Source organism: Anser anser (assembly GCF_964211835.1).
Source record: "Anser anser genome assembly, chromosome: 1".
Lineage (NCBI taxonomy): Eukaryota > Metazoa > Chordata > Aves > Anseriformes > Anatidae > Anser > Anser anser.
Genome location: NC_139720.1, coordinates 12,920,784 through 12,940,727, shown reverse-complemented (window position 1 = coordinate 12,940,727; position 19,944 = coordinate 12,920,784). Strand labels below are relative to the sequence as shown.

Genomic DNA, 19,944 nt, shown 5'->3' with positions numbered 1-19,944 from the left:
AGCCACAGAAGCGGTATCTAAAGCTACCTCTGGTGTCCAGTGTACGTCACGAGGACATGGCTTAGGATAGCTGTTGGTCAGCCCTTCACTGCAGTTCAAGCTGCCAGCTGTTTCCAAAATATTCTTATGCGTATAATTTTAATTGTGAGATGAAAGAAGTAGGTTTCATGTTTTTAGTAGATACGCCAAAATTTGTAAACCTCTACTCAGGGCAATAAGTAAGGCTGGCTGATGTTAACAAGAATTAATACGTATTGACAGATACAGAAAAAGCATTGGTACATAGTTGATCAATGTTCTCTCCAAGAGAAATAATTATATTATACTGCTGAACTACAGGATTATTGCCTTTACTGCAATGTGGATCAGTTCATGTAAGAAATAAAATGGGGTTTAAAATAACTTTTAATAAATTTGTTCTGTGTTTCGAGAAAACAAAAAAAATTTGTATGATATTCAGAAGTACATACTTCAACATGAACTAAATATGAGGCATTTTACTTTTTTAAAATGTATATTATGTGCGTAGAAATGTATACAATATTAAAAAACATTCTGATACAGAAGTTAATACAATTTTTGAAGAATGTTGACTGTAAAAAGCAATAAAAATGTATTAGCCAATAAGTTAATACTAAATATTTTACTAAGGTGTTAAAGACTTAATTTCCTTGGTAGACAGACCAAAGAAGCAACTTTGTTCTTTATTCTCCAATTTTTGAATCTTGTATCACTTGGATTTGTAATAGTATTATAACATTGTTTATCAAAATGTTTAGAGGTTTTAAAGGACAAAGCTTAGCATGCAGGTTTCGTTGTGGGTAAATATTAAGGTTTTAAGATCCAGCAGGGAATGCTATGTATTCTTAGGATTATAATCTTTGCTAGCCTGCTTTGTCATAAATTATAAATGTCTCCTGAAATATTGATCAATTCCCTTAGAATCAGAAGGCTTTGTGAGTATTGGGCTACATGTTGATACCATCACTACATTAGCTTACAGTGAATATCAGTGTCATTCACAAAGCTCAAATTCAGTCTCGATGCAAACGTGGCCTATCGATCGGCTTGTTATGAGACAGACACTGGGTAGAAATAATACGCAGTGCAGATGTTCTTCATAGTGGGCTTTATTTGAAATCAGAATTAGCAGTTTTCAGTAGCATAACTTTTTATTTAAGCTAACTGCTGTTATTTGTTAAAAAAAAAAACAACACTGTAAAGGTGTCAAAACATTTTAGATGTGTAAGGATAAGTGTTCAAATGCTTTCTGAGGTATTTGGAAAAGAATAAGTGCAATTGTTTTAGATAATTTCAAGGTGCACACATCCCCAGCAAATGTTATGAGGGGACTGCACTTAAAGGATCTCAAAATTATTTATACTTTCCAGAAAGAGCTAGCTTTGTCAGGTGAGTTTATTTACCTCAAAAAGCGGGAAGGAACTTGTTTACATAGTTTAGTATCCACTGTCAAGTCACATACCAGTGTATATATATTTCTTGACGATTGTGAGGAAAAAAATATTTTTTTCGAGCAAATCTAATTTAAAATTTATTACTCTGTTAATTAAGGATGCTGCCCCCCAAGTTTATTGTTGCTTTTCAAATTATACAACCTAGCTGTGCTCACATGAAGTAGTGCAATTTAGAAGCAGTAATTACCTATAGTAGTTCAAAGTTTAGCTCATTTTGTCATCTCTCCTGTTGTTGAGAAAGGTTTGAAATATATGAACACATACATATACGTGTGGTTTAGAGAGTCCGATGGATTTTGATGTTTTCAATAAGTTTTCACCGTAAGAAAACATTTTTTTGGAGACTGGAATAGTGGGTTATGGAGCATTTTCTCATTTAAATAATTTAAAAAACGAGGTAAAGTATTTCTAAAAGAATCTAAAAGCATTAAAAATGCCGCAGTCCCTTCTAGATGGAACTTCTAACAAGCCATCCACACTTCTTTTTTTCCCTTAATATCTCTCTGACTACACCTGAAGCAACACTTTTCCATTGTGAAAGAACACTGGCAGGATTTTCAGTCTTTGCATGTAATCCCCTATGTGCCGCAACTTGCAGCAGCTGCGTGGAGAATTGCTGTTAATTTTGCGAGTACACAAAGGAACAGAATTCCTTTAATCTTCTCCGCTAGGCCTTTAGTGAGGCAAGGTGTCTCGATGACTGAACATTTTAGAAGTAACTGATCTGGATAGAATCTTGGCACTGAGGAAGCCTGTGATGCATGACTAAAACGAAATTTGTATAAAAGAACATCTGCTAGTTGATCCACTTCTGCTATAGGTAGGTTATACCATAGTTTATTCTACCCGTAGCATATTATCAACAGGTTCCTGCAACAGGGGTGTATTGCTGCTGATCCTTCGTGATGAAAGATAACTTGAATTAACAGGTTATTAAAAAAGAAATCAAGGAAGACCTTTTTTTTTTTTAAGGTTAATTTATTTTCTGCCAAATCCTTAACAACCAAACAAAAAGCTGTAGAATACAAACTTCACTTTGTGATCCCCTTTGATTAGATATTTTGTAAATTAGATTAAGTTTCTGTGATAAATCAGATTAAAATTAGGATAGTGTTGTATATTTTGCTTAAGAAAAAGAGAAGCCCAGTTGTAGACCGAACCAATGGACTGAAAATACCAGTGACAGACTGTTATACAAATAGTCTTGCACAAAATCTTGAACAGATTATAAAAGCATTAGTTGTTGTACAGTTAAAAATTGGACAGTTTTTAGACTCTTGTACTTTGTCTGTAAAGGATACTGCAGAACCTGCGGCAATAATGGGCAAGAGAGTCTGGGTAGGGTTGGTAGCTTCAGGCGTACGCAGGTATTTGAGTGAATTTGGGCCTTCCCATCGGCTTAACGGGTCCAGGCACAGGAAGCTTCAACACCTACGAAACCCTGGGGCTAGCTGCATATAAACAGAAAGCTTGCTTTGATCAGGTTTTCTGTATATTTAACTTCTTCATGCTGGAAGTGTGAACAGTCTTATCTCTAGAAGCTTCTTCCTTCATTTCATTTGCCTTTAGAAGTTAACTTCTTTGGCATTGCTAGATGTTTGTCTTCTAGGTGTCCTGCAGATATGCACGGTTTCAAACAACTGCTTGAATAACAAAGAGCCAAAGCCTGCGTGTAAGCATCTGACAACTTTAGATTTAACAGGAAACATAATTTAGATGGAAATACTTGTAAATCAAAACTCTTTGAAGATGGAATTGACTGGTGTTCTTGATAATTTTAAACTGGGAAGGTTTGCTAGTGTTAGCTTACATACTTGAATTCATTCGTTCCATTTAATTTATACAGTCATTTAATGTTTTTTTTTTTCTCATGTCTGGTAACTATTATCTGTTATAACTTGGCTTGTCACTGAAAAGCTCTTTCCAATGAATTCTGCAAGATGTGTCCTACCAAAATTAGACACGTTTTCCTGATGTAAGCTAGCAGAAAATGAATGCTTATGTTTTTTTTCTTGCCTTTTCTGTCAGTAACACTGGTTCTACTGATTTTTGTTTAATGTGGGAAATGAAGCGTGCCAGTATGATACTTTATAAGAGCACCTTTGTTGGCATGTATTCTTTCTGATACGTTTGCAAGAGAAGTATAGATGGATGCTTATGCAGGTGGAGAGAAGGGAAATTGAGTATCAGGTACAAATGTGATGTGCTGAGCACACGTGCGCACTCCCTAAAGTGGCTCTAATACTTTCTTACAGCACAAAAAGGTGAAACTATGTAGATAAACTAATTTGTGAGAGATGGTAGTGACACTTGCTCTCTACAATTATCCCTTTAACTCTTTCCAGTTTGCAGCAGTATGCTCTTACTTAACAGCCCCATGCTCAGATTTTAATAATTAAAGTAGATCAGAGGGGATTGGCCAGATCCACTAAAAGCTGAAAAAGACCATCTTTATGATTTTTTTCTCTGATTTTGACTCCTGCTGAAAGAATTACTTTATGGAGTAATGTTAAAAGAAAAACATGAATGGAAAAATCCCTACTTCTTGTCTTTTTTTGGAGACAGAAGCTGCTGGCTAGTCTTGAGGGAGAAGAAATGTTTGCAGGAAAATATAAGTAAGCCAAATTTCAAACTGGTCGACTTACTTGCCTCAGATGTCTTCTGAGATCCGTCTCCCGGAATTCCTTTAACAAATGGTCTATTATTTGTTTGCAAGAAGAACGCTCTTTTAAAGACCCTTTCAACTCTAAAAACCAGTATCAGCTATGAACGGAATGAGAAATACAGAGTTTGCTTTTCAATTCTATTGGCACAAAGGCATCCCCATTTGTTTCTTGTGTAATCAAGTGGGAGACAGACTTTTCTGTCTTTGTAGAAAGAAAGCGTCTTTGGAAGCGAGGGGGGAAAGACACAATATTATCCAGTACAAAAAACTCACTCAGGAGTTGCTCTTCTCAGTAAGGCTCATGAAAAACAGGAAGATCAGAAATTTCCTTTAAAATGTATTTAGAGAAGAAGCCAGAGCAATCTGATATAAACGCCTGGGTGGAGCGGTTATTCAAGATATTGACTTTTTAATTGCTGGCAGTTCTCCGGATGGAGTCAGCTCTTAAACTTCCTTTATTTTAATTAGTTTAATTATAGCAAGTGCTTAATCTGTCCAGTACGGTGCCTGACTTCCCCCTTATTTTCCGCAGTCTGTTTTTTTCTAAATGCCAGGTGCTAAGTATTTCTTAATATTACCAAAACATCAGTAGATTTTTTTTAACATTTTAAGGTAGTGAGCTAGAAATTGTTTGCCTGCTTAGATCTTGTGAATGGGAAATACTAAGCAAATATGAAAACGAGGAATTCGGTTTTCTGTTCTCACTTCCAGTTTTAGACATGCCTTGGACTTTATATAAATTAGAATTTATAAATCTATAAATTAGAGTTAAAAAAAACATTTAAAAGAATCTAAAAATTATTTTTTTTAACGGGTCAGATCTGGAGGCACAGAACATGCCTCCAGACTGTCTTAATGACTGTCTTGGCCTGCTCTGACCTCCCTGGATATCTTTTTGTATTTATTGCTGGACACAAGATTTTAGTCTTCCTTGCTGAAGACAAAAATAGGAGAAGACAAATCAGAACAACGTTTTCTGGCTTAAGGTGTATGCACTTGTGCTGAGGTCTTTTGTGCCTGTTGTAGTTTGGGAATTGAAGAGTTGTCTTCTCAAGGTGGGATTGGATTTAGACAGGTTCACCCAAATAATGTGGGTGGTTCTTGCCTCCCTGTCAGGTGCTTGGACCACGGACCATACTGGTTGTATCAACTCTCTTTACAGTCAGTGAAGAAACTTCGAATGAGTTCCCCCCTGAACGTGCATCTGCCTTGCTCGTGCAACCCAAAAATGATGTTGCACGTACCTGATCAGAGGTGGGCGATAGGGACCAAACTTGAGGTATCTAGCAGTTCGTATGCCTGTGTATATATACATATGGAGAACTGCTGGGATGGAACAGTTTGAATCTGCGTAGTAAAACAGATCATTGCTGAGCATTATCTAGAAGCACTTGGCGTCGTAACAAGCTGATTATCTTTGGTAAGTTCTTACAAGACTTGGATATATTGTCTCAAACACTGACTTGTGGTTGTCACTTTATCTTACCTTCAGTCTTAGGAATACCCAAAGTTTTCTATGCTGATGTGAGGAGGTTAGAGCCTAGGAGAAAACCAATTCCTTTGTACTACCAATTTTTGACTAAATACTTGTCCACATTTAGACAAAACTAAGTTCTTCAGAAAAGTTTCACGAATAAATAGACTGGCAGCTTATTGAGTCTTTAAACTGTAGACAACTTGTAAGTAATGCCTGTCCTCAGAAAAAAAAATAGTTCAGGATATAAGGGAAAGGTTAGTTGGATTCTGGAATAGGTCTACTAGGAACATTATTTATTTCATCAGTGATTCAGTGGGGAAAATGCTGCTTCCTGATATTCTTTGCACACTTCGAGTTTTCCCTGGCCTGTAATCTGGTTGCCTACCAGCCTGGCCCTATTTTTTGTCGCTGTGCGGTCTAAAGAGATGAGGCTAAAGATAACGTAGCTGTAAAAGTGGGTGGAGTGGAACAGAAAACTCAGAGGGAGGAAGCTTTAAAAAATAAAATAAAAAATGAGTTGAAGGTTTGGCTTCAACAATACACGTGCTGTGTTCCGCTTCAAGTTATCTGAGAGCTGTCGCACCGCCGGTGCCATGGTTCAGTTGTGTGGCGGCGCGGAGGTGGGAGGCAGCGTGGCCTCCTCCTGCCACCTCGCCCCAAAGGAGTTACAGACCACCTAGATCCCCTCCCCTGAGGATGGGGTGGAGAAGATAGAGATTTCTCCCTAAGGAAGTCTCCCCGATGAAATAACCTGTTGTCTTCATGCTTGTCTTACAGAAGGTAGCTTGATTTTGTTTGATTGATGTCTTTTAAAACCTAATTTAGATTCTTTTCTTGTGTGTGTTCTTTCTAGATTGGAGCATATGATCAACAAATATGGGAAAAGTCAGTAGAGCAAAGAGAAATAAAGGTAATACTCTTATAGTATTTCAACTTTTTTTTTGCTTGTTATCAGCAGTGCTGTAATTGTGTATGCTGATGTAATTTATGATGTATGTGATATTCTTAAATGCTATTGAAGTCAAAATAGACTTCTGGAGTGTAATCAAATCAAACTGGCAGAGTGTGCCCTATTTATTTAATATAACTAATAAATCTGAAGCACTTAAAGTTCTACAACCTTCTGTACCTCAGTACAGAGGTTCAATTATGTTAAATCATGGCTTATTTTTTTAGTACCTCTCTTTCACTCTTCTTTATGATGAATTCTAATGTCAGTTATCTGAGCTCTCCTTACTTTCAGTTAGTTCCCTTATCCCTCCAGTTTACTTTTCCTCCTTTATGATGCTGTCATTGTTTTGTACAGTTTATTAGACTGGTAAGTACTTCAGGCTTTGTTTCCCTGAATAGCTTTTTTTTTTTTTTTTTTTTGCATTTTGGTTTAACTAACAGCGCCATCAATGCCCGCTGCATTGCTAAATTGTTTTTGGGAAAAAAATCAGTCATATGTGTAATAGTTTTATGGATTGTGTATTATGCCATATTCCGTGATGTTGAAGTTAGTTTCATTAACGTATTCTTGCAATTAACCTTATTTCTTCAAATACCGCACACAAGAAATATGCAATTACTGCATGAGTTTAAAGGCATTGTTGATTCTTAACAATATGCATCACTCCAGTTTTCCTGTGCTTTTTATTTCTTCCCATTACTGAAGTAGATAAGCAGGGATTTGTTTTTATTATATGGAAGCAGCCACCGACCTGAAGTTTCCTGATTGCTGTACAAATTCTACAAATTAACTATTAAATGGGAGGTGATGATATTTCTGGACGAAGTGCTTCTAACCCTGACGTTTGAGTCTTTGTGACGCCGTACATCTGCACCTCCCTGGCTCTGCAGTGTGCCCCGTGGGCACAGAGCAGCCCCCGCTGGATTTAGCACCTCGGAGAAGCCCCAGCTGGCTGGGCTTGTGCCGGGTGGCTCGGGATACGGGGAGCTGCCGAGCATCTCTTACCAGGACCGTACCGCAGAGTGAGCATGAGGCGCAGCTTTGATGAGCGCTGGTGTGTGTTAATGTACTCAGAAGGCTATTGCACGAAAATTGCATCTTGTGGTACCCAGTGTCTGAAGCGTGCGTAGAGAGGTGTTGCAGAAATGTTCTTGACGTTGGTACAACTAATTTCAAACTAGCATTTTGAAATTAGCAAACATTAGCATATTGCCTTTTCTCAGTGTCCTCGCAATGACCATGAAAACCAATTGCCATAACGACAATTCCTGTAACTACTGTGCAATAAATTCAGATAACTTACTGCAAATAATGTCTTGTGCCTATTAGAAAGCGTTGGGTCATTGTCCAGTAATTACAAATTAAACACAGTGGGAGAAATGATGCCGTCAATATGAGTTGTGTCAATGAAATTAGTGTAATAAAGGTAACAGTGAAACAGACTGCGAAGTTCAGGTATTGTACATTAGTGCTTTAATTTCAAAACTACCACAGTACTGTTTATAAATCAACTTCAATAAAATCTTAATATATTATTTTTGAGCAGAAAATTTGTTTCTAATAGTATAAACTTATAGTTTAGTTAGAACTACCATATTAAGATTAAATTCAATCTCTGTGCAGAAGAATTTTTACAATAATAACTATTTTAAAGCATTTTTTATTATATCAGGTAGCAGAAAGGTGTTCAGTGCTGCATAAAACTTATGTAAGTTAATTGGATGGGCCTGAATAGTATGAAATGTGTGTGTATATATACTTTTAATTAACCTTACTTTGAAACACTTCTGTTTTCCACATACATTACAGAAATTTTGTGACACGTCAATAGAGTGGAGAAATTACATCTTAATAAATGGACTTCTTTCACTGTGTGTGGCAAAATGTAGAACCACAAATTCAGTGTAGTTCTTGGACACTGAAAACATTTGATATTTGGCCAATGGAATTTTTAAAGAATGTGTCACCATTGCTTTCCCTAAAGAAGATGCATCGAGTTACACTTATTTTTTTTGCAGTTTTTCTTTAAAATGAAAATGGTTTTAGCTACAGCAGCAAATGGTTCATAAGACTGTGTACGTTTCCAGGGCATTATTTCTTCTAAGTTTTTGAGCTGGAGGATCCCTTCTTGAAATCGAGTGGCTTGATTATGTAAGATTTCACAGGAATCTATAGTTAGTTCTGGAATTATAATAATGCCTATTTCTAACCATGGGCTTGTTTTCTCCTTCTGCATAAAATTACTGCAGTTTTAAGACTGCTGATCTATAAAAATCTTGTACATTAAGCTCTGTGCAGTACTTAAGTCTACGCTACAGTTAATTTTCTGTACTTTTCATCCTAAGAGCACATTTTGTTCCAACCCTGTTTCAATTCTATGTATTAATTTTGTTTTGTTACAAGCAAACTCTTTTTTCTAATGGACATACCAGGTCATGATTGTATATCTGGTTCATTGTGAACATTTTTTTTTTTTTAATTTCAATGTGAAAAATAAATCCAGTTGAATTTAGGTGCAAGAAGTATTTTGAGGTGCACTATCTATTTGAATAGCTTGCTTGATATAGTTGCCATGAAGATTAACACAACTAGATTTCATTGATCTTTCTCTCATTTATATTCATTTAATTTTTATGATTTCATCTGAATTGAATGCTTATATTTAAGTAATAAATGCTTTTACATGTGGGTGAAATATGACTGTGTTGGAAATCCATAGTTCCCCAGCAAATTTAATGGCTTTTTGAATGAACACAGTTAAATCACTTCCATTATAATTCTATTTGTATCCTAAATATTTTCTTTGAAATATTATATTTTACTCTGTATGAATCGTACATGGAATCATTATTGGCTAATGTGACCAAGAGCCTGATCTAAAGGCATCAAAATAAACTCATAAAGCTTGACAATACAGCATCACATTTTAACATTAAGAACGAACTTGAAAGTTTTGAAAGACAGTTTCGTGTTTGGCTCTTTCATGAGGGAAAATACTGTTTCTAAATGAAAAAAACAAACAAATTTTTTTTTTCTTCCTGTGGCTTTCCTGTTTTGTGTTTTTCTCCTCTTTTTAATAGGCTGACCTATATTCACAATTAAGAAAAAAAATCAATACTTCTCTACAATTTGAACTTCTGACAGTGGAGCTTGCTGTTGATTAGTGGCTCTTGCATTACAACATGATTTACTGTCTGGTTTTGGAATGAGGATGTTGTAATACAAGCAGTTTGTGAAGTTTAATTACATATTTAAGGAAAAAAGAGATTCAGGAAAGTAATTTGTGGCAAAAGCTCTGAAAACCTAATGTTAAGTGTATTACTAATTCTTGCAAGTGTGTGCTTATTTTGTCTGCATAACCCCAAGACATGGGAGGTGTGTGCTCAGTGCTTAACCACATTTTAAATTTACCTAGTGGGTCAGTAATTGTTTAGGTTTCGTTTAGATGTTAAAATGTGAAAAAGGCATTTATTGTGCCTTGTTCCTCAGAATGAGTTAAAATACTTTAAATTTATGAAGTTTGACATATTTGTCTAAATTTAAGAACAGTATAGGTTAAACACAATTACTGACCACATCAATATTGTTCTTTTGTAATGTCTTCTGCATGAATGTGTTCTGAAATTTGATATTTGCATATTGCAGGGTTTGAGAAACAAACCAAAGAAAACAGGACATGTGAAACCAGACCTCATTGATGTTGATCTTGTAAGAGGTAGGTCTTGAGCTAGAAAAAGCCGAATAAAAATCTCTCAAAATAAATAACTGCTATCCTGTGTCTTGTAACAAGAATGAATTGCTAATTATTTACCTGTCCCCAATACAAAATCAGTCAAACAAAAAACCCAACAGCCCTACGTAACTCCTGTCTAAAAGAAGACAAATAGGAAATACAGTTAAAAGATGAGCTCTAGAATTAAATCAAAGGCTTAAAAACTTGATTTAAATATTGTCAAGTAAGATTTTTTGAATAAAAGAAGCAAGTGGATTACTGTGGATCATAGTTTTGGAGTTATTAGCTCAGAAATCTACTATTTCCATACGTTCAGACTTCTGTCGCATCTTCTGACACCCAGAGGAAAGGTTATGTTGAAATTTCAGGAGAGTTAAAATTGTTAAAATAGCTCTTGAATATTTCTTTCTTATTTTCAATAACAAAACTGCAACCGAAGGTCAGATGATATGACTTTGAAAAGTCTTTATTTAATCTTTCTTTTTATCTTTATTTAATTTTCCTCATGCCTCACAAAGGCAGTGGAAAGTGTCACTTAGATTTTTTTTTTTTTTTCCCCTTCTTCCATGAGCCCAGCAACCAACACGCTCTCTTGAATCCATTCTGGTAGTGCTCTTTGAATTCAGCTCTAGAATTAACAGAAGCAAACTGCTGTGCTTGCACCCGGAGCTGGCTGGGACTCCCCTGCTCCCACACCTGAACCCTTGCCCTCTTGCTGCTGCTAGAGCCACGCAGGCACCCTCACACCCAGAGCTGGCCCGTTGCTCCCAGGCCACTTCACCTGTTCAGCAGCTAGTCTGGCTTGATCTTCGCTAGCAATCACACGGCCTCTCACGCCTGCACACACGCCGGTTGCTGGTGCTCAACCCCATCCACATGTACGCACACAGAATGGAGCCCCTCACCCAGGAAAGAGTTTGAAAGGGGAGTTGATAAGAACATACAATAAGCTTTGTTGATCATATGCCACGGCCAGACAAAAAGTGTACTGACTAGAAGCTATTTACACATGACCAGCTTTTTTAACCCTTTACCCCTCAATTACCCCTCAATTTTCCCCTACTTGTTCCTTCCAACTCAGGATATTCTGTGATTGTAGGGCTAGCCTGGCGGGGTATTATTTGGGCTTCCCTTCCTACCGTTCCCTCTGTGAGCTGATTTGTGTGGGTGTGCAGATGAGCTTTTATCCCATAACCTAACAATATAACTTTATTTTTTAACATGAGGATGTAAGATAAAGAAGCAAAAATCCAATAAAATTTGAACTTTAAAGAAGCAGAACTGAAAAATAAATATTAGTAAGATTTAAGGAGTATCACTAGACCACCTCAGTACAGGGATATACTTGAATAACATTTAAGTAAATGACTGCTCTGCATAGATGTCTACGTTGGCATTACAGTAGCTCCAGTGTTGGCACTATTTTACATGTGCTAGCACAAAGCTTACTAATGTCAATTCAACTTGTGAAGAAGGCGGGGATGCATAGCAGCATGCAGTAGTTGCCCTTTTTAAGCACTAGCCTCCAGCATAGTTTGTCACACCTCTGTTAGCTTTGAACAAATACTACACAGTTTTCTGGCTGTCAGAGAAGTGGGAATTTTCAGGAAGAAATGGAACTTCCAAAGAAATGGAAGGATATGAGGAAGAGAGAGAACATGTGAACGAGTGAGATGATAAATGCTGTAGAAGAGTCAAAGATGAATTACTCTTTGGGTAACTTCCCTTCTCCTAGAGCTAGTCTTCAGTTTGACAAGTACTGCTCTGTACTTCTCAACCTTATTCCACTTTCCTGAATGATATGGCTACGGCAGTGTACAGATGTTAATGGTGTAGATCTATTTGCTGTGGCAGAAAAGGACTCTACTGTGCCTGCACAGGCGTGTGGAGTTTTCCTTAGACTTCCTGTTGCCTCCTATCAGGTTTCTGATACTTTGATGAAACAGAATAATTTTTAATAATTATTTTTAAAATAATTTTGTTATAGTAGGAAGTGGCAATATTCTGTTATTCATGCATTCCAAAGTTTAAGTATTGGTTCAGGCTCCTGATAATAACAATCAAGAGGTTACCAACAATTTATACAAGCTCTGGGTTGAGGAGATAGTGAAAGGATGGAAGTATGAGATTTATCCAAATAATTGTTTAACTACTGCTCCACTAAATAGCTCTTAACTACTGTGCTACTTAGCATCTAAAGTTATTAGCCATAACATTGAAATATATACAAATTTCTTTTTTTTTCCCGTTTTTTTAAAGGATCTGCTTTTGCTAAAGCAAAACCTGAAAGTCCTTGGACCTCTCTGACCCGCAAAGGAATCGTGAGAGTTGTTTTCTTTCCATTCTTCTACAGGTGGTGGCTACAAGTGACATCGAGAGTCATCTTTTTCTGGCTGCTTGTTCTTTACCTTCTTCAAGGTAGAGTTGGATTACAGGATCGGCTTCGACTGAATGCCTTAGTTTAACCGTATAGAAATTACTGTATGTTACTTTGTTCACTTTATGCTGTTAAGGTTCCTTCCAATATATGCTAGAATAGATTGCGAGCATATGTCTTTTTCCTACTTGTCTTGAAAATCTGAGTATTTCCTCAAAGGCTTTCTTGAGCATTTAGCACACATGTATGTTTGTCATCTCCATATATAATTTAGGTTTCCAGGACTATCCAATTTAGTTCAGGGCTGAGAGATACCAAAGAAACATTTGGCTTGGACAGTGTATGTTTTGGAAGCGTGTAGTCTTTTTGGTACCGTGCAGATCAAGAGCTCTTCTGAAGAAAGAGGGAATGCTGAATCCGCCTAGGTTGCTCATGCAACCTAGTAGGATGATTTGTGCGGTCAGTTTCTGGTCCTTCTGTGGGTTATCTTGTCACATCAGGGGCAATGAACTTCTAGTTTATACTTCAGTCAGACCTCAGCTCTGCTTCCTTCTGATGACTAGCAAATGGAGAACTTCTTGTCCTCTATGCTTCTGCTAATTTGCTAATTTTTCCGTTTCACAAGGGGAGAGTGTGTATCTTATTTTTTATGCTTCCTAGATTAATAGTTGCCCAAAAGTCATTTTATAGCAAACAGAAGGAAAATCTCAGCTTTTAAATAGGATGATGAATCTCAAGTTCTAGTAATTAGACTTTGTGCTCCTCTTAATTATATGTGATATATAAGAGGAAAATGAGAAAAGGAAGAATGTAATACAGTGAGTCAGTATCTAACAGCATGAAAACCAGCGAGAGAATAAGTGTATCAGAAATGTGTACAACAAAAATGGAACAGAAGCTTAATGAAAGTTGGGAGCAATTTAAGAACTCTGAAAAGCTGATAAGTTTTCCACTGACAAGTGGAAAGTGATAAGTTTTCCACTGAAATCCAATTAAAATATGATATTACTTTCCAATTTTGCCATCAGTCCTTGTAGTTATGAATCACTGTGTCTTCTGAAAATTGTATCTAAAATTAGGAATGGAAAAAAAAAAGAAGAAAAAAGCACCTCTTGTGTGAAGAGGTTAGTGGCTATAAAATTAATTTCACAGTGCCGGTGCCCTGAAACTTGAAATGTATTGACACACACTCATGTGATCTATCAAAACTTCTCTCTATCCCAGTTTCTGAGATAGGTCCTTAAGAATGATTATTGCATACATTAACCTTTGTGTATACTATGGTAAGTATTCCATAGTGTTATTTTTTACTTTATTCATGGTAATATAGGTAGTGAGACACACAAGTTGTAATTGGTTCATCACCTTGTTCATAGGTTGCTTATTCTGGGAAGCACCATTATAGTCATTTTTTATGTTCCCAACCTCACACTTACTTTTAAAAATGTACCCACACTCAAATTGTGGAGCCTTTTTAAGACTCTAAAAGCAGCAAAATAAGACTAAATGCAAATTCTGAGTGCAAGCAAATTCTTTAGGACATTCATTACAGAGCTATGTTGCAATTAATGTTTTGTCCCTCAAATTTCTTGGGGATCTATGTTTTAATAAAGGTATAGTTTACTTGGAAAGTATGCTCAGTTATTTATTTCATGTAAAATCACTAAGGCAGTGCTGAAACAGCCATAATCTATTACAAAAACTTAACAACAAAATACTTCAAATTCCGGTGGCCATACTTCTGCCCTGAATCTGAATTTTCTATTGTAGCACAGAATTTCTGTTGTCATGAGATTCTCATTGACACTGTTGTAAAATGGAATGACTTCATTATGGTCATATATATTAAATATATATATATTTAGTTGAATTATTTAATTATGAAGTATTTTCTATAGATTTATGAACTGCCATTAACTGGAATTACTGCTTTGAAACTGATTAGCAGAATACTTGCTGGTGTTTATGTAAGTCTATAGAAAAGAATTCTTTCCTGGACTGTAGATTTAAACTGCAGATTGCATTTGCATTTGTTTACTTTAGTATAAAGTATGATTAGCAGAATGTGTGATAAGAGAACTACAGAGAAATGGTTTTGTTCAAGGTCATGGAACAGGCCAGTGAATTAAGGTAGAAGGAAAATATTTTCCTTCTGACTCCTTATCTATTTAGCTCATAACACTACCTCGTTTTTAATTTTAAAATGTTTCTGTATCCTAATAGGAAGACCAACATTGTGTGGAATTATAGTGTGTATCTCTTCTGTGTATTTCTTAAATATGAAACAAAAAACTTGAATATTTATAACAACTGTAATATTAATTGTGGTAAGATATATATGAACGTATACATTTTTAAGCTTCTTGGTAGTACAAATATTTCAAAGCTCCCAATACTAAGAAATAAATGCTTTTTGGTCTTTGAAATGTACAGTTGTTTGCTTCAATACAGCTTTTTGCTCTACCTGAAATATTTTTTTTCTCTTTCACAAAATAAAGCGGTGTCATTTAGAAAGATACCAATCTACTATAAATAAGTGAAGAAATAATTAAAAGTGGTAGAATAAACGGTGTTTGGATACCTTGGATATCCTAGGGTAATTGGAACCACAGTGTATTGGCACACTGTGTAGAAGTTCTTGCAGTTCCTTCCCATCCTACTGAAAAAAGGCTGGGAGGTTGGTAACACTTTTTTTAAATCAGTATGAATTTTCATGGTGGGAGTCTGTGATCTATAGATTTGTATCTTCTGGAAGAATATGATTTCTTCTAGATTGCTTTGCTTTGATAAATGTTTTTTTAGGTAGCAGAAGAAACCCCATAGTGAAGTTTGAAATGGTTTTGTAGAGGCCTACTCCTGTAAATCATTTCAAATGGATCTATGGACCTTGGTGTGCTTGGAAATGTATACTTATTGAAATTGTATGGTAGGAATCAGAATTGGCTATTTGTTTATACTTTGTACCATACAAATCTATTTGGTAGTGTGAGAAACTCCGATAAACTCATTTAGGAAGAGGTAATATTATCTGAACCTTTTCTTAATTTTCTGATTTTGGGTTATTTTTTAGGAAGTTGGATTTCTGATTGTTGCATACTGTCTTTTAGAAACCTCATACACCAAAAACTTAGTCCACGTAGAATAATAAAAAATACCCTAAGTGTTTTACCTAATACATAAAACATAACTCAGGGAAGAGAAACCTTAAAAACAACAACAAAATCAAGATAAAATGATGGAGACAGAAGTACTTTAATTTAGGAAGAAGACTGGAAAATTGGGATTACCACGATAAAAAATAATTCCATTGTTTTGTACTTTCATCTTGTTTCTAATATTGGTTAGCTTACAAAAGATAATTTTGTGAAAAACAAGTCTAAGCTCTTTTTAGAGGAAAACATCACATCCAGGTTGTGTTAGGTGCGGCTTTGGGTGATACAGTTGGGGTGTATGAAAGTTACACATGCTCTTGTTTCGGAACACAGCACTTCAGACCCTACAGGCCGAGGGTGACAAAAATGTACAATAAGCAGAGAAAAAGAAAGGGTTGATTCCTCTGCCTGACACATGCTGTTGAATGGGATGACCAGCCTGAAGCCTGTAAAAAGGATTTCTAAGTCGTAGAAGTGGTTGGTCTGTATGTACAGGAGCAAAAAAAGCTCTGTGGGTGTTGGCTGCATATGAGGAGCCGGTTATAGGGTTACAAAACTAACAGTTAGCTATTGAACTGGAAGTGCCTCTTTTCCAACCACAAAAGCTAGTTGGAGTCCAGATCACTTCAGCTGGACTACCTCGTAATTTACATGGTTTGTCTTTGATCCTTCCTCATTACTAGAAAAGATACACACAAGTATATGTGAAATGTATCCGTAATTGTGCTTACACATCTGACCATTCACATGGGAGATTTTCTCCTTTGCCTGGAGTACGGAGTTTGAAGTGGTTTCTGCTAGAGACTGTGAAGAACTTCTAGTCACTCATCTGTTGATCCTTCCCGTCTCAAAATAGACGTGCGGTTTCACAGAGCTGTGGGTTAGCTGAGCTTGGCAGGCACCTCCAGAGATCATCCAGTCCACCCCCCTCAAAGCAGCATCAACCAGAACAAGCTTCTGAGGGCCGTGGCCAGCCGGGTATTGAGCGCCTCCGAAATGGAGGGGCCACAGCCGGTCAGGGCAACCTGGTCTTGGTGTGGTGACTCCTGCACTCACCTGACTCGTTGGGCTGTGCTGGGTCATTTTTAGCAATAAAGAATTACATGTATCTGGGCTGATTTAAGGGTAGCGTTTGCTTTTTTTCTTTCTTTTTTTTTTTTTTTTTTACCTCCTACTGAAGTTTCACCGTAAAGGTTTAAATTCCTGTCAGATCTAGCTTTGTGAATGCCTCCCCCTCCTTACTTCATTCTGCTACATTTTTTGAGCAATATGTGTAATATTATAAGTGTAAAAAGAACAGATGAGTATTAAGATAAGTAGGTAACTTGTTTAAATCCCGATTACCATCTATTTCATTGTAGTTGTCAGTCCATTCGCTGAATTGCATGGGTTGGTTTAAAACGCAGATAACAGACTACGTGTGACTGTTCTGATTTTGAGAAAAGCCATATAGCAAGTTGGCTGTTTCAGACATTTCAAATACTAAACTCAACTTCATCTTCCTTCTTTTCCAGTTGCTGCTGTAGTGTTATTTTATACAGCCCAGAGCCCACATAATATACCTCTGACTGAAGTAATTGGGCCAATATGGCTCATGTTGCTACTTGGAACTGTGCATTGTCAGATTGTTTCAACACGAACTCCTAAGCCACCTCCCAGCACAGGGGTTAAAAGAAGAAGGTATAGTCTATATTAAAGTACTTATTTAGGATTGTTAAACTATTCTAAAGAACGTACATGAAAAATCGTAAGGGTTTGCAGTCTCTGCTTCGCAAGAGATGAGAAATCGAGGCTCCATTTTTACCAGAAACTTTAAAATGGGTGCTTAATCGGTGCTCTAACTTTTATGCATTTACTAATTTGTGCATTGCTTTATTTGATTTTTAATGCAGTGAATCTGATATTTTGCCTCAAAGCAGCTTGCAACTGGTGGAGTGCCAGTATCTATGTTACTGCAAATTGGGTTTTAGAACTCTGCGTGATACTGACCAGTGACCTGACAGAAATGTACATTGAAAGAGATACTTGAAGCATAGACCTTAAGTCTTCCAGCACTTCATTATGGTTTGCTGCAATGAATTGTCCCATTACAATGGGGAAATGTGCAATAGTGAATTTTGCAAGTGTTAGCCTCAGAGATGAAATACATCTTGGGTTTTAAGTGTTATGATAATGAATAACTGTTTTGCCTGGTTTTATTAAATGGAGTTTGTTAAATCAACATGATAAGCCTTTAGCAAAATATTTTGAAATCTTGCTTGTTTTTGCATGCTTAAAACTGCTGAATGCATTATAGACCTACTAGATTGCACTTATAAAGCTACCTTCCAATTTTAATCTCTTCTGATGAAGGAAATTAAGGAAAGCAGCACATTTGGAAGTACATAGGGAAGGAGATGGCTCTAGTACCACAGATAACACACAGGAGGGAACAGTGCAGAGCTACGGTACAAGCACCTCTTACAGTATTGGCGCTGTCTTCAGAGATATCTGGCATGCCGCTTTCTTTTTATCAGGGTTTGTATTTATTCAAGGCTACATATGTGTTAGATATGCACTATCCCTTTTCTAAAGAGGTAAACATTGATCTAATGATTAGATAAGCTTTTGTTGATCCAGTTTTTGTTAATAGTACTCAGCTCAGTGTTTGAACATGTCATGTGTTGATCTATTTCACTTCTGCAAATGCTGATGCAATAACTTTGAAGAGATACAGGGTAACTTTTGTTAGTCCCCTGATATTTGTAGGACCACTCTGTGTTGACAACTCGGTTTCTCAAATTTAATCCAAAGAGAAAATCAGACTTTTTAATTTTGCTTTGTTACATCAGCTGCTTATTACTCTGAGAGAATGTGTGTGGAGCTCCATAACTGTCATGAAATCACATACTTTTTCCTGAAGGAAAAACCTTCAGGATTCAAATAAGCACAGTTATTTAGTTTATAAATAAACATAAAAGATGCATTTTCTAATGACTGGAAGAAATATCTAACCTTGTTACTTTTCAGAGATGTTTTGCAAATGATCAATCTGCTAATGTAGTGCTCTGGGCTTTAAAAAAAAATAATAATAATAATTCAGTAGCAGCCAGTGTTCAAGATGCACTATACATACAGCATTGTAAGTGCTGTGTGTCAGCGTTTATTAACAAGAGAAAATGTACTCAAAATGGCATAAAGTTAAGAAAAGGGATACTGCAAGTGATTTAATTGATGTTTTGTTGTGCATGGTGCATCTTAAATATTGCAACACTAACATGTCTGTCATACTTGTGGTATGTGCTCTTAACCTCTGGTAAAGTTTATTTTGTATTATTTTACATTCTGGGAATATCTTGTTGAAACTCTGGAGAAGTTTTAAAAACGTTTAAAAATATTGCAAGAATGCATTTGACTTTTCTCTGTGTAGATTAAGCTATCTTTAACAAACTATGAGTAATAGTAATAGACACCACTGCTGTTCTTTTGTGTAACCTCCCATCTAAATGGATCGGTCTAAACACATTAATTTCTGGTATGTTTGGATTGTAATCTTGTAAACTCTTTGAATGTTTTCAATTCTGTGAAGACACTGATTTTCAATAGGAGAAAGATTGTTGGTAGACTCATTTTCTTCCTTGCCTTCTGTGCCTTGGGTTCACAAAGAGTGTTTTCAGTTGAGAAGAGATATGTGGTACTTGCTCAAACCATTTAATGAGAGGTACTATTTGTAGATGTTAAGCCTCAATGATGACTACTTAGTGTATACAGCATCTCCAAAGCATAAAGAGCGCAGAATGACTGAGGATGCTGTAAGTAGCCTTTAGTCACTTGTTGCCTCTTCACTGTAGTGGAACGGTTTGTATGTCTGAGAATGAACCATATCAGAAACTTGTCTATCTGAAAAATAACCGTTTTTTTCCCAGGAAATCATGCAGATCAGTTTCTTCATGTAATTTTTTTTCCATGGTCATACAAACAGTTTTGTCAGCACGGTGGGATTGCAGAGTGGGACTGGGAATGAGGAGACAGGAGCACAGTGTGGAGACTAATATTGCTGAGGAAGTTGTTGTGAAATCCCAGTGCAAGGAAGCTGGCCTTATTTGAATTATGGAAATCTTTAACTTCTAAAAA

General features: G+C 36.4%; 1 protein-coding gene across 6 annotated transcripts in view; it reads left to right on the top strand.

The window, feature by feature from the left end:
* The window catches only part of PHTF2 (putative homeodomain transcription factor 2), a 67,183-nt gene that overhangs the window by 20,082 nt on the left and 27,157 nt on the right, over positions 1-19,944 (top strand). For 5 of the 6 annotated variants that reach the window (XM_083811262.1, XM_083811263.1, XM_083811264.1 and 2 more), the window contains 5 exons: positions 6,471-6,527; positions 10,215-10,284; positions 12,562-12,720; positions 17,346-17,511; positions 18,184-18,348. In XM_083811262.1, the coding sequence (XP_083667388.1) occupies positions 6,471-6,527; positions 10,215-10,284; positions 12,562-12,720; positions 17,346-17,511; positions 18,184-18,348 (617 nt within the window). The remainder of the gene's footprint in view (positions 1-6,470; positions 6,528-10,214; positions 10,285-12,561; positions 12,721-17,345; positions 17,512-18,183; positions 18,349-19,944) is intronic. The other variant, XM_083811267.1, reaches the window with a different exon arrangement.